The 15,622-nt window shown below is 37.5% G+C and overlaps 1 protein-coding gene and 1 non-coding gene across 2 annotated transcripts; both read left to right on the top strand.

Moving 5' to 3' along the window:
• Positions 1-3,669: 3,669 nt before the first annotated feature.
• LOC149022461 (small nucleolar RNA R71) lies at positions 3,670-3,776 on the top strand. The gene has a single exon (XR_016172635.1). It is a non-coding gene; the product is annotated as a small nucleolar RNA R71 (small nucleolar RNA).
• A 3,981-nt stretch (positions 3,777-7,757) lies between these two features.
• LOC149022460 (cyclin-D2-2-like) lies at positions 7,758-9,178 on the top strand. Its single transcript, XM_089147631.1, has 5 exons — positions 7,758-7,874; positions 8,306-8,392; positions 8,526-8,624; positions 8,752-8,815; positions 9,054-9,178. The coding sequence occupies exons 1-5, from the start codon at positions 7,758-7,760 to the stop codon at positions 9,176-9,178; spliced, it is 492 nt and encodes a 163-aa protein (XP_089003757.1).
• Positions 9,179-15,622: the final 6,444 nt, after the last annotated feature.

Below are 15,622 nucleotides of genomic sequence, written 5' to 3'. Positions count from 1 at the left end.
GGAGATATGCCTCTTCGCCTTGCGCTTCTCATAGGGACCGCATAGTACTCGACTGCAGGATAGTCTAACAACATTGTACAATAAAGGAATGAGTTTCAAAGAAACTCCAGAAGGCGTTAAAATCCATAATAACATAAATGGCAGGATTCCGAACAATCATGAATGCAATATGATATGAGACAAGCAATGAATGAATGAATCTAACTCTATGTATGCTGGTCTCTATTGGCAGACATGCTTTAAGTCATAGCACCGACTACGAGGAAAGTCTCAATCACTCATCATCAGTTGGTAATGGGTCCGGCATCCCTCGGGACATTCCATGGCTAGGGGGTTAAGTCAACACACTCTCTCACAACCATTTGGTATAAGCACCGGCGCATGTCGGGTAATACCTAGCCAAATGCAAGTCTTCTACTTGGTTACATCAAGTCGATCCAGATACTTCCATTCCTCGTCCCCGACGATCCTTTCCGTATCCTTCACACTAGAGTCCTCATAGTCCCCGACTACGGACTCACCAACCCTATTGATCATCCACATATGGTAAACGGGAAGCTCTCACGTCCTTTCACGGGTTGGTTACCGGTCTTAAGCGCCCGTGAGCCCAAGTCTAACCATATGCAACCCTACCAATAAATGGCCCCCACAATGTGATTCCGCCTCTCACGGGTTGGTTACCGGTCTTGAGCGCCCATGAATCCCCATGCTACCACGGGTCGTCGGTCTCAATACCCCTCCGATTAGGGTCCGACATAACAGGACATCCTAGCCAAACACTACTAGACAATCCTAGATATGTCATCCAACAGTTTAGGAAGGTGTCCAGAGGGCATCTCCGGAAACATCCCATAATATTCCCGTAGTAGTCCAAGGACAGAAATGTCAAAAGGACACCTCTCCTTCCCAAACCATACTTAAGCATACACATGCATCAATTCATATCATCACATATATGGTAACTCCATATATGGAAAGAAATCAATATTTACAAACATTTGTATAACATTGGTAAGTAAATCATACATGAATCAATTCAATATGAATAAGTAATGCTACTGTAATCAAAGTTATGCAACAGTAGTATATCATTGTAAGAATCTAATTTAGGAAACATATTAATGATATTCAAATATAGAACCTAGATTCATGCTATCTATGTAATTAAGGAAATAACCATCCTTACCTTTTATAACTCGCAAAGAATCCTAAGAAATCAAGTAGGATCTTGGCAAACTTGAGAAGAAGGTCCTAAACAAGTATATACCACATATTAGGAAAGATCCCTAACAGAAAATATAGCAAAGCATCCAAACAGACCAATTGGAGTTGCGTACTCATTGGTCGAGTGGATTGGTCGAGTGGTCCATCGACCAACAGCGACCAATGCAGACGAGAGCTAGAAAATCGGAGTTTTGAGATATGAAATCCGAATTTGATGGTTCAAGAGGATACTAATCAAGGGGTAGACTACATCAGTAGTATTCTAGCATATAGGGGACCTCAAAACACTAATCAAATCAAGGTATCAAGACCCAAATTAGGAAACAAAAAGTTACCATAAATAAATCAAACATGGATCTTGATGAAGTTTGAAATAGAAAACAAGGACAAGAACAATAGGAAGATGGATCATTGCTTTCGGTAATGAAAACATGAAACCATGCATAGGTCTTCATGGTATAAGGCTTAGAAGCATAAATCTAAATAAGGAAATAAAACCTACCATATATGTACTATCATGCATCATGAAGAACACATAGTAAGGTAGAAGAGAACAACTAGAATTCTATGGATTATGGATCATAGAAAGAAAACACAACCATTAACCACTAACATGATCAATGAAAGAAGATCCAAAGAGATCAGAATTCAGATTAGGAAATTAACAGAGATTAAATCATGGTTTGATCATGAATCCTTCAAAAGCTTGCAATGATCATGGTTAAGATCATTGTTCTAGCCTTTAATCCTTAGGATGATCATGAGAACATGTTCGGAGATGTTTGCAACAGAGGATGCAGCATCTCTTCTACTGTCTCAACTCAAAAAGGAAAGAAAAACAAAGATGTAGGAGAAGAAGAGAGAGTAGACATACCTTTTGATGCAAAAAGAAGAGTTCCGACGAAGATCCGCCAAGAAAACTCCAAGGATGCAAGAGAGATGACTTGCAGAGGTCTTTGGTTCGTTCCAGAGGGTTTGGAGGCAGCAAATACGAAGTGGACTCGAGGTTAGGCTTAAATAGAGCAAGAATCAACCTAATTGCCAAAGACAGCACCCATTGGTCGAGTGGATTGGTCGACCCGGTCGACCAATCACACAATCAAGCAAGGCCAAAACAGGGAATTGAAGGCCGGATCAAATCCAAACCTAAAGGGGTTTTGCACACAAGTCAAGTGACTTACCTAGTAGGTAGAAATGCCTTCAAACCAAGATAGAGATCACTCCAAGTCCATCAACTAATTAGATCTTCATCAGGATTCTGTTTCCATAAATAGCACCTCATCATCAACCTTCATGGATTCAAAGCCAGACACCAAGTCCTCTACTGGGATGGCCCAAAGCTGACTTCTTACTTTACTTCGGGTCATCGGACCTACAAATAACAAGGTTTCCGGGTCAAGGTTAGGGCTGGGTTTCACACAGTTGGTTGGAAATTACCGAGCTGACTTGTTCAGTTAGGGTGCACGTTTTAGGTGTTTGAGTCTTCAACTTACGCTTTTGGGTGCACAAATCTTTTAGAAACTTAGCATAAGCTGGGACTTGCTTGATAGCATCTAATAGTGGGAGATTGATACGAACTTATTGGAATAAATCAATCATCTCCTGCATCTTAGCATTCTTTCTAGAATCTGGAATTGAGGACTCAAGAGCTTCAGGGAAGGGGGCTTTGGGAGTGTAAGATTTAGGAGTAGGACCCTCTACAATTGGAATGTGCAACCCCTTACAAGGAAATTGATGGGAAATACTCACAGGTGGTGTTTCTTTACGAGGCTTGTGTGCATCATTGCCAGTCTCATGGGTCAAATCAACATCTTCTTGACTCTCAAGATCAATGGGCAATGGCTTAGGAGTAGGCAAAGGTGCATATTAAATGGAGGTGGCCTATAAGGTATTTGATTAGAGAGATTGGGCATTGAGTTTCGCCATGAAAAATTGGGGTGGTTTCGCCATCCTGGGTTGTAGGCATTGGAATATGGATCATTCCCCAATTTAGAGACTCCTTGGGCCAAATGTGCATGCTCCTTAACAAACTCAGGGTATTGTGTAGCCAAATAGCAGTCAGTGACATGATGGGATAGGCTAGAACATAAAACACATGCTTCAATCTGATTAGGTGGAGAGAAACTTGTAGGAAGTGGAGATGGGGTTTGTTGTCCTAATGACAAGAGATGGTCCAATTTCTTTGATAGCAATTCAACCTTAGTGCTCATCTCAATGGTAGGATTAATCTCATAGAGACCGCTCCTCTTTGGTTGCCCAATGGATGGAATCTCAGTCCTAGCTGTTGAAGCATGGTGTTGGGAGTTTTCACTAAGGGTCTCAAAAAGTTCCCATGCCTCATTCTCATTCTTGTGCATGAAAGTCCCACCACAAGAAGAATCAACCATTTGCCTATGTCGGTCTCTAAGGCCATCATAAAAGCATTGAACCAATTGCCATTTAGGAATAGCATGGTGGGGGAACTTTCTAAGTAATTCTTTTAGTCTTTCCCAAGCCTCATGAAATTGTTCTCCTTCTTGTTGGGAGAAACTCGTTATCGCTCTCCTAATGCTATTGGTACGGCCAATGGGAAATAACTTTTTAAGGAACTCCTGTTGCATTTCTACCCAAGTGGAAATTTTAACATTGTCCAAAACATGAAGCCAATGCTTAGCTTTATCTTTAAGGGAGAATGGAAAAAGAAGTAATCTTAAAGCATCAACTAAGAGGTTTTGAATTTTAACTGTGGATGACATCTCTAAAAACTCATCTAAGTGCTTATAAGGCTCTTCATTGGCAAGTCCGTAAAAAGATGGTAGCATTTGAATCACACTAGATTTGATCTCATATTGAGCCGCCTCTATGTTAGGCAACTTAATACAAGAAACCGGAGTATATATCGTAGGAATGAAATGCTCACTCAAGGGCCTCATTGGAGGCTCATAGTTTGCCACGGTTCTTTGCCTTCTAAGGTTGGCCAAAGTCTCTTCTAACTCTAAGTCAAGTGGAGTCAACTCAGGGTTTAGGGACCGATGACCATGCATACACACAGAAGAATAAAAAAAAGATAAGCTAAATAAGTAAAATTAAAAGAAAATAACTATAGCAAAAGGGAGAGTTTAGGACGTACCTAAAGCGCAATCCACGTGATCTTTCGAACAAAAGTTACATATGTGGGATCTGAGGGATGGGGACTTTTAAAAATTAACCTAAACAACCCAACTAATGCAAATATTACAATTGAAAAGTCCTAAATACAATTATATCTAAGAAAGAAAAAATAACAACCTAAACTAATTATCGAATTGCTAATCTTGCAGTTACCTACAAAACAAAAGAAAAAGAGATTAGTTAAATAAGCAAAGAAAAATAAAAAATAAAAAACACTATAATTACTCTAAAAATTATGCCTAATTGACAAAAATCAATCCTAGCAACCGTGCTTTGGTTCCCCGGCAACGGCGCCAAAATTTGATCGTGTCGCTAACCAATCAAAAATAAAATCCTATACTAATCTAGCAAGTAGAAAGTACGGGGTCGAACTATGGGGAACTACAAGGCTAAGTTACTAAGATTGAATTTAACAAAACTAAATTTAAACTAAATCTATTAACTAATGTAAAACGTTAACTGTGAATATGTGAAGATCTTTGGGATTTCGAATCCCCAATGCTTTTCCCTAATCGATATAACTCTACACTTCAAAGTAAATTAGGGATGGTCTTCCTAGATATGGCCTATCTTCGCAAGACTATCGTCCTTCGCGGAAGCTTGGCACGCTTAGTTCGCTGAGCTATAGAACATCTTTGGCCAAACTCAAACACAATCAACTAGAAGAGATAGAACAATCAAATTAATGAAATAAGCATGGTTCATCTACATCCCAAAGAAAAGGAACTAGCTACTTATTATTACAAAGTTCATAAGAAAAATAAAGATGAAACATAGGAGGAGAGAGAGATAGAGAGAGATGTGGTCTTCTTCTTCAGCAATGAGAGAGATGAGAGCCGCATTCGCCGTCCTCTTTTCTGTGGTTGGCTTCTCTTTTATGTCTCCCGCACACAATGAATCCCCTCTCTTTACCCGTCGATTTGACCTTTATTCTTTCGAAATTTGGGAAAACTCAAAACTGGAAAGTTGTAGATATTTTCAATATCGTTTCATAGCATCTTGAATCATCGAAATCCAAGCTCATACGAGAGAGAAATGCCCAAAATACTGAAGATAGGTCTGTTTACCCGATTTTCAGATTTATTACCAATTTTGTTCCTTAAACCACCTATTTCCAATTTGGCTAAGATCTCACTTTTCATGATTTCTTGAGCAGCAAGATTGAATGCCATGATTTAAAATCCACCAATATCTAATATATTTGCCAACTTTACTTCATATTATCTCTAATATCCAAAATCTTATTATTCCTGAAAAATACACAAAAATACTCAATTAGATCTCTTTAATTAAATAAGTATGGAGAATTAAATCAAATAAATAATGGTAAATGCATGCCTATCAAACCTCTCGTTTGGGTTCCAAACAACTCTGAACTTAACTAGAAAATTATGAAATAATGGTTTGACATTATCTAGCATGGTTTAAGATCAATCATAGAAAAATAAATGAAAACCTAATGAATCTTATATTAGGTTTCTTCCAAAATCAAACCGCATGATTTACGGATAAGCTAGAGTGAATGCAGATTCACTCTAGAGTAAAGAGAGTAGAATATAAAGGTCTGAAATCATAATATATCATGGTTTCACATAGTTTGAAGATTAGACTAATCAAAGAAAAATAAAAATCCAATAGATCTTATACTAGGTCTTCTCCGAAATCTTACTGTGAAGTTCACGGAAGACCTAGAGTGAATGGAGATTCACTCTAGAATAAGAGAATAGAAGAGGTAGATAATAATAACAAGTATAGACCTAGAAGAAGGTCTATACAGTAGGTAGAAACAAGCAAAAGAGAATACTAGAAATAATAGAATGAATGCTAACGTTTTAGAAAGAGAAACGACGAACGAAAACCTTGACGGATGCTCCCACACATTCCTTCATCTTGGAGAGGGTTCTCTTGAGAGTCTCTGATATTCTCTGACGGCTTTAGAACATAATGACACGTTTTAGAACACAAAAGAATTAAATAGAGCTTCAAAGACCTAATTTCCCAAAATGCCATTTTTGCCCTGAAACAGGTTGGTCGTCTGGAGTGACCAAGGCAAGTTGCCAGAGCCTGATACTTTTGATCAAGTTTTGATGCTCTAGAAGCCCTAGCTTCTTCTTGGGTCATTTTCTAAGTTATAGATGAGTCTTACCTAATTTGTCAGGACTTTCTAAATGTGTCATTAATATACTCTTGATCCATCTACTAAGTCCGTCAATGTTCGAGTTAGTTCTTCTTCCATAATCTGACAAAGTTCCCAACTTAGCATCATCTCCATCTACTTCCATTGGTTCAAAGTCAAATCCAATGGCTTCAATTTGGATGGCTTACAGTTATCTCCTTCCCACACTCCGGGTTTTCGGACTTATAATATGGATTTCCGGGTTAGGGTTTTGAGGGATTTCACACCTGGCTATACCACCAAATCTTAGTAAACCTGATTCTTTGAAGGATGATCCGTCTACATTGATTTTAACCTAGTTTTCCTGCAATGATTCATAGTAGATCCCGAAATCTTAATGTTATGTTGGTTTTGATTCAAATTCCATCATGCAATATTAGGGGTTGGAGATAAATGTTATTAGTTTGATATGATCTCAATATATTTACTTTATGCCATTATCGTATTAAATACCAAAAAAATATAAGATTGGCATACTTTTGTTGGTAATATGATTCATTTGTATCATATTGTCTATATCAACACATATATTCTACAATATTTATTCAATTTAGCATAATACAATATAAGATCATAATTTTGGTTTGGGAATTTATAGTCTTATCCCTTGAATTACTCCATTTACTAATGCCACCCAAAACAAATCGAAACATTAGTTAGACATTCTAATAACAATTTTTTTTTTATTAAAAAAAATTAAAAATGCCCCTGTAATGGTGTGGAGTATCTAGAAAACCCTTTCAATGTAAAGAACGACTTCCTTGAACCTAGAAGAGAATACAAAATGTAAATTATATTAACCCTAAAACCAAGTAACATTATGGTGATGGTTCCTGGATCAGTCTCTCGGTAAATTGATTTCATATTTGTTTGATTTATTTTTTTTAATTAAAGGAATATAACATACACTCACATTATTAAAAGGCACTCTTGTCTTTTGAAATACTAGTTTACTGATAGTGGGTCTACTTCATATTTTGATTTGTTTTAGGATGCTATTAGTATTGGTGGGTAATTCAAGGATGATAATATATAATTTTTTTTATCGTTTTTTTTATAAAATTGATAGCTTGATATTAGGAGTGTGGAAACTATTAAGTATGTATGCGTTAAATGATGGAGGCAGCAGACTGGGCATTGTTTGTAGGGATTTTTTGGACAAGCCCATTAACCGGCCTAGTTTGAATCGGCTCTGGAGGGTGAAATTATGGCACTGAGAGAGGGCATTTTAGTTGTTGTAGAGGAGGGGTATTGTAATGTCCTGGTGGAATTAGATTCAGCAGAAGCGATCAAGTTGGTGACCAAGATGGAGCTGATTCCAGTGGTAAGGGTGTCAATATGGTACCGAAACCGTTTAACCATATTGTACCGTACCGTTTAAAACTGCACCGTACCGTACCAATTCAAATTCAGTATGGTATGTACTGAAACCGTTTTCTGGAATTTGGTACGGTACGGTTTCGGTTTCAGACGGAATACCGTCGGTACATACCGTATATCGTACCGAATTACAAAATACCGAACCGTACCGAATACTATTTTTTATACCATTTTCATACCGTATTTAAGGTTAGCTTTGTAATTTTAGTTTGGGATTTAGTTTCACTAATCACCTTTCACTGTTGAATGTAGATTATTGTAATTATATCACAATAGGATTTCTGGGGTTCTTGTTTTCCGAGTTACTGTTTTTAGACCAAGTTTGGATTTGTCATTTTTATTGATTATTGATGTTATTATTTTGGTCTTGTACAGGTTCATGCCCATTACAGCTTTGGACCTCTGACTGCTTATCTATCAATTAATTACTTGGATCGGTTCCTCTTAGTGTATGAACTTATTGTAAGTTCAGGAAATTGACCCAGAAACATCTTAGTATTTTATAGTATTATTAAATCCTTTTCTGGGTAAGAGATTATTATTTAGTGTCTATTGTATCTAATCTGCCCATCCTTGATTTTGATATTTGTTGTAGAAAGAGAAATCATGGGTGATGCAGTTGTTGGCTGTGGCTTGTTTATCTTTGGCAGCTAAAATGGAAGAGAGTATAGTGCCTCTGCCCTTAGATTTACAGGTGAAGAACCATACCTACCTTACATTGTATTATTTGGAGAACCTTTCTGCTTAACTGAGAAATTGCTGAACTGTTGTGTTTTGGAATTGATGCTTTTGTTGACATGGTTTTTAATTTCTGCTATCAGATTGGGGATTGCAAATTTGTTTTTAAAGCTAGAACAATCAAGAGAATGGAACTTCTTGTGTCAAGTACATTGAATCGGAGAATGCAAGCCGTGACACCTTTCTCATTCATTGACAATTTTCTTCATAAGATCAATGATGATGATGAACCGCCCCCAAAAACTTCTCTCTCGAGCAGATCTCAAACACAATAAAAGGTTTCTTGTTTCCCCCACTTTCTGTTTGTTAAGATTTCTCACTAGAATATTGAAAGTAAATTTTTAGGGTGGTCTGACCCACAGGTTTTGGTGGGAACTAAATGCAGGAATTGACTTCATAGATTTCAGACCATCAGAGGTTGCAGCAGTAGTTGCTATATTTGTATCATCTGAAAACAAAACAATGGACATTGATAAGGCTTTTGAGGAAAACTCAGAACAATGTAATTAAGTGGGTATTTTAATGTTTGATTTGCAGCAATTGACATGGTTGATGCAAATCCCATATCTGGAAGATGCTTTTGTGGAAAACTCATCTCATGGCAGATTAAGAAAAGATAAAAGATCAGTCAAACGTTCATTGGTAAATTGGAGTGCCCTTTTAAATTAGGTATCATTAGCAAACTGATATGATTTTATACTGAATTCATACCATATCATATACTGAACCGTTCCATTTTTGTCGTACCGATTTCATACCGAAACGTTTTTAAAATACCATTCATACCATACCGTTTAAATTTGGTATGATACGGTTTTGGTTTGATGGTTTGAAATGCGATACCATACCGTACCAAATTATCGATACCGTACCATATCGTATTGACACCCTTATCTAGTGGACATACAAAACCTAGTCTGGGATGTGGTGACTCTTGCTTCTCGGCTTCAAAATGTTTCATTTATTCATGTTTTAAGGGAGTGTAATGTAGTAGCTGACTCCCTTGCGAGTAAGGTTGTGTCCATTGCGTGTCGGACTCTTTGACCTATTTTAGATCCTTGATTTTTTGATTTTTATAATCTTGATGTCTTGCGTGGGTCACGCGTTTATATATAAATCCTTTTCTACCCAAAAAAAAAAACAAGAGTGTAACCTCCTTCAGTGAGAAGTATCATTTTTTATCGATTGAGTAACCTTTCTATAATAATTTTTTTTTTAGTTTTTAATATAGGAATTGCCACCTGTAGTTGGACAACTATGATTTCACATACAATGACCTGTGATATAGATTGGCCTTCCAACCAATGGTCCGCTGCAAGTAATAGGGAGCTAGTGGCATCTCGTTCTCATCCATGTGCAGCATACTCGAGTGGGACCCATTACATGCACATGCTTGGTGGATCCCACCATTGGGGGAAGGTTAGTGAATCCGATTCACACGTTTGACTTAACAAGAAAAGATAAACCTTAAAGTGGTTCTGCCGTATCCGGCCCACATTGGTTGACCTACCCAAAACCAATTTTCTTCCAAACCCTTACAATTTTACCCAGAAACTCAAGGAATGATAGTTCGTTCAATTCGCCCAGTTCGCTACCCAGCAAACCGAGTGAAAGGGCGCCCCAAATTGTTATTAAAAATTCAAAACATATGTATGAGTTTTGGTTTTTTGTACATAAAATAATATGTGAAAAGTCGATTAGTCAAATTAGATTCATGTTTACGTTAAAGTTTTTTGTTTTTTGTGCTTTTTTAAACAATTTCATGTTCATTTAAGAGCCACGTGACATGAGGCTCAAATGCCAAAAAGGTAAAGAGGGTATGATTTACCAAATGTTTAATACTTTCATAAATGACTGAGAATGACGGTTGCGTGTACATTGGTTTTTATGGGATCAGATTGAATCTCATCTTCATCTTCTCATCTTCATCTTCACCATGGACGGTCGGCGAACTCTCGCCAGCAGTCGTTGGAAGTCACTGCATCTGCATCTGGATGATAAAGCTTGGCGAGGCTCAGGTAGGCACCCTTGGTTTCATCGCCTCCATTCTTTTCCTTGAACTGCCTCTCCCACGGCTATGGCTACTGTTGCTGTTGCTGCCGGTGGTGCCTTTAGGCGCCGGTAAAAGACACACTACCACCACCAACACCAAAGGCAGCACTGATGAAGACCTAGAGCTCCCTCGGATTGACGGAGAGGAAGAAGAGAAAGACTGAAAGAGGCGAACAGTGTTGATTTTCCGGCGAGATACCGCCGGATATCGCTAGTTCGGCAAGATATCGCCGAAAAATCGGCGATATCCGGCAAATATCGTTTCGCCCCCTGGTTTCGGTTTGCCGGGGGGCGAAATCACCGAATTTCGGTTCTATGCAGAAACTTATACTGAACTTCATTTTACAAAATTAACCTTCTGATTTTCAAGATATTATTAATTTTTAGAAAAAAAGAAAAGAGAGTTCTTAGGATAGAAAATAGAGTAAAGTATCTAACCCATGGAGAAGTCCTCACAGCCTCTTGATCAACAAAGTTTTCGTTTTACTTGACAATACGATACGCTTTTTCTGTAAAAGAAACGGAATAAGAGATCAAAGAATGGAAATAGGAACTTCTAGGCGCGTTACAACGTCGCTTTCCTTAAGATGTAATTCGCCTTCACATCAAGGTGCTATGAGGTACTGCGAACCGTCTCCCAGGATACAAAGAAGCCCAACTTTGAGTTGAATTTCTCAAGTTTTGCTAAGCACTCGCAAAACTCAATAACAGAGAAGACTTCGGGATTTTCGTATATTTTGCTATTGTGAAGGTAGAAGGTTCTTATAGGCATTGAGGTGCCTCTTCTGAACAGTTCATAACTCTATTCATATGGGTGCACTTCTCTTAAGGGATACGAATGCTGATGTTCAAATATGAGCCGTCGGATCGTTCGGCCGCACGATCTAACGGTCCATATTGAACCATCAAAACTATATTTATGGATCTAAGTGTGTGTGCCACAAACGCCTAAACAACCCACACCGTGCGTGCGCGCTCGGACGGTACCGTCCTTGCTCATACACTGCACATGCACTGGCGTTTCTCATTATTATAAATTATAGTTAATAGGTGGTACCTATTAATTAACCTGGATTCCGACACCTCGGTTTCTAATGTGGGACTATATAATAAAACACTTTCCTAAAATAAATTAAGGAAAGTTTTCCGCACTTACAAATCCAATAAAAACATATTTTATTATATTAAAAATAATACAACATTTTCAAGGGTTTATCCATAAAAAAAATTGGTTTTTCTTTCTAGGGTACTTGGGGTGAGATAATTTCATATTATTTCTATCGACTTTATGGGATATCTTGTGGGATAGATATAAAAAGTGTCTTTTCTTAGGATAAGATCCATTGATCTGTGGATGTATTTATGGAACGATGATGACAGCCTATTATGTAGGAATGTAATATCAAGGAAGTCTAAGATCTGACTTTCCGTTCTACTACACCTTTTACCACCCTTGCTTCCCATCCTTTTTCTAAAAGCTCTTTAATCCTTGTGACTAGATTGATGATAACTCTAAAAAAAAAAAAAAAGAGGAAGAAGAAGAAGACCTAAAGGAGTAACGAAAACTTCCTCCTACTAATCAATTAGAAAACTTACAAATGTAAATTAAATATATGTATGCCTGTGGAGCCTCAAGTATTGTTTCTAGAGAATGGTTCTTCTTCTATTGAGTTGTACTAATTCTTATTAAAGTCTTTTATATGTAAATCCAATTTCTTGATCCAAAACCTTAGATCAACCTCTAGAAAGATTTTTATTCAACCATTGTGCTAACAATATCATTGGGATTTTTTTTTCTTTGATAAAAGAAAAAGATTCATTACCTTACTAAAATCACTTACAGATATTAGCTTGAGTTCCACTTTCTGCAACATGATTAGATGTTGTTATGGCTAATTTAATAAACCAACTTTGGAGCATCGAGGATGGGAATACATCATATTTGATTGTTTGTATTGTCTTAGCAACATGCATTAACTTAGATATTACATTAAGAGGCCAGAATCTTGCTGTTGGCTTTGGTAAGAGAGTTGGTAGCGTTGGATGGGTGCTCCAAATTTCTCTTAATTCTAGCCTTTGATCATTTGCTTCATCAATCCCTATCTGTATGCCAAAAAGTGTTGCCTCAAATTCATCTTTTGTTTTTAGTTTGCCAAAATTGATGAACCTCATATGTCCATCTACATAGACCCCCATGCTCCAGTTTGCAACTCCTATCCGTTTGTTAAATATCCTTGCACACATTAATATATCATTAGTAGTTTGTGGTATATAGAGACAAATATAATCTTCAAAATGTCTAGGTAACATAGTATCATTTTGTGTTAAAATTGGTTGGGTATTGAGATCATTGTTTTTGTTTTCTTGTAGCTGCAATGCTACAATCAATTGATTTACTCGAGAAAGTACCATCAAGAGGAGCCAAGTGGCATTTGACTTATCCATTTGAGAACGGAAATTCTGACACACACTTAGAAGAGATGTATCATTTCAATTTTCTGTTCGTAAACCTAATGGTTCAATAGCATGAATTCTTTTTGCCCAATCACATGAGACAAAAATATGCCAAAGTGTTTCATTTTCCTTTCCGCACAGGACACATTCAAGTTGGATGTTTGTCCATTGAGCGAGTTTTGCTCTGATGGATAACCCTGCATTCAAAACACGCCAGAAAAAAACTTTAAATTTTGGATGGATTTGTAATTTCCACATAAACTTCCATCATGTCGCAAAGTGATCTGCATTAGGTGAAGAGCGCACATTAACTATTGTGTGAGAAGCCAACTTAACCGAGAATTCCCCATTTGGGTAAAGCAGAGAGGACCACGAGTCATTTTGGTTCGTCAGGTGAATGGCAAATTTATTATGGGGGTGGGGTTAGAAGGGGTTGAAGAGATCTCCCTATCAAACATTTGTAGATCATTGAAGACTTCGGCTACTGTGGCCCGCCGTTGCCAAAGAGAGAAATCTTGTAGATTTGTCAACATTTCCCCTTGTGGAGGTAGCCATGGATCAAACAAGAAAGATGTTTGAGTTCCATTCTCCAGTTTGCGGATCACCGTTGTCCTTAGATGAGGAAGGGTACTTGAGATACTGTTCCAAATCCAAGATCCCCTTTTTTGTACACAATTTTGGGTCAAATATTGAGCAATTCTTAAAATATCTTGCTCTCAGAACCCATACCCACAATGCTTTAGGTTGATTGATGAATCTCCATCCTTGTTTCAATAATAAGGCTGAGTTGTAATCTTCCATCTTCTTGAATCCCATTCCACCCCTTTCTTTAAGTTGACAAAATTTCTCCCATGAGATGAGATTCAGTTGTCTATTCTTCCTTGGTTGTCCATTCCAGAACTTCTAACATATCGCATCTATTTTTTGTGTAAATTGTCTTCGGGAACCTTAGACATTGCATTTGATAGAGTGCCACTGATTGAATTGTTGCTTGCATTAATACTCCTCTTCCAGCAAAAGATAAATTATTTGCTTTCTAGCATGCCATCTTCCTGGTCATCCGATCTAAGACTGTTTGTAAAAGTTTTGTTTTCCCTTTTCCCATCAGGAATTCCATTCCCAAGTAAGTGGTTTCCCCTTTGATTTCTGAAACTCTCAAGATTGACAGTATCTGATTTTTTTTTTCTCTGAATACATTTCGGCTAAAAAAACTCTGCTTTTCTCGAAGTTGATTTGCTGCCTCGTTAGATCAGAAAACAATTCCAGAATTGCTTTCAAAACCAGTACTTCCCCAGTCTTTGCTTTGCAGAAAAGAAAAGTATCATTTGCAAAAAAGAGGTGAGTAATTTCTGGTGCCCTTCGTCCTAATTTTATGCCATTTAATAGATTAACGGACATGTACTCATCAAGCAAACATGATAAGACTTCCATAATTAATAGGAAGAGGTAAGGACTAAGAGGACACACTTATCTTAACCCACAGGACCCAGAAAACCACAAGTAAGGAGACCCATTAAGCTTAATCGAAAAAGTTGGCGATGAAATTAAAGCATTGATAAGCATGCACCACTTATCATCAAACCCAAGAAAATGGAAGAGTTTGACAATAATATCCCTATCCACTCTATTATAGGCCTTGGACATGTCCAATTTCAGGGCTATAAACCCAGTCTTTTTGCGGGACTTTTTCATGTAATGAAAAATTTCATGGGCTACTATGGCATTATCCGTGATTTGTTGATTGACCAAAAAAGCACCCTGATTTGGTGAGATGCTATTGGGAAGAAAGGGTTTTAGTCTTTTGGCCAAAATTTTTGCTATGATTTTATAAGACACATTGCACATGCTAATAGGTTGAAAGTTTGAGTACAATTTTCACCTCTTCCTTCTTGGGGATAAAGTACAAGAGGATGTGGTTGACTCCATCAGATAAACAACTTTCTGAAAAGAAGGAAGTCACAAATATGACTACATCCTCATTAATTAAATCCCAAAATCTTTGAAAGAAAAAGACATTATACCCATCAAACCTAGGGGCTATAAAAGGTCCAAGGGAAAAGATTGCACTTTTTACCTCTAATTGATCCGAAATTGTTTAGAGACATCCTCAGCTCACCTCAATGGGTGGGAAGAGGCCTTTTACAAACTCAGGATCCAAAGAACAAGGGCCTTGGTAAAGTTTTTTCATGTACTCAGCACAAACCCTTGCAATTTCTCTTGGATTAGAGAACTGCCTTCTATTAGCACAATTGAAGAGATCCGTCTCTGATGATGATTAATTTCACTAGAAATGTGATAAATTCTAGTGTTTCGATCTCCATCAGAAATATACATACCTCGAGACTTCTGGAACCAAAACATCTCTTTGGCTTTCAGGGCCCAATCCAACATTTGTTTCTTTTGATGTATGAGATTCCAATATGGATTCACACTATGCTCCAACACATC

Source organism: Hakea prostrata, chromosome 3 (genome assembly GCF_041222555.1).
Source record: "Hakea prostrata isolate BN-2017 chromosome 3, UWA_Hpros_2, whole genome shotgun sequence".
In the NCBI taxonomy this organism is placed as follows: Eukaryota; Viridiplantae; Streptophyta; class Magnoliopsida; order Proteales; family Proteaceae; genus Hakea; species Hakea prostrata.
This window is presented reverse-complemented; position numbering and strand designations above follow the sequence as displayed.

What these genes read in the sequence shown, in the direction of transcription:
- LOC149022460 (XM_089147631.1), top strand. Translation starts at nt 7,758, where the DNA reads ATGGCACTGAGAGAGGGCATTTTAGTTGTTGTAGAGGAGGGGTATTGT. An exon ending in CTCTGCCCTTAGATTTACAG is followed by an intron (nt 8,625 to 8,751) that starts GTGAAGAACCAT and finishes TTCTGCTATCAG; the next exon opens with ATTGGGGATTGCAAATTTGT. An exon ending in AATGGAACTTCTTGTGTCAA is followed by an intron (nt 8,816 to 9,053) that starts GTACATTGAATC and finishes AACTAAATGCAG; the next exon opens with GAATTGACTTCATAGATTTC.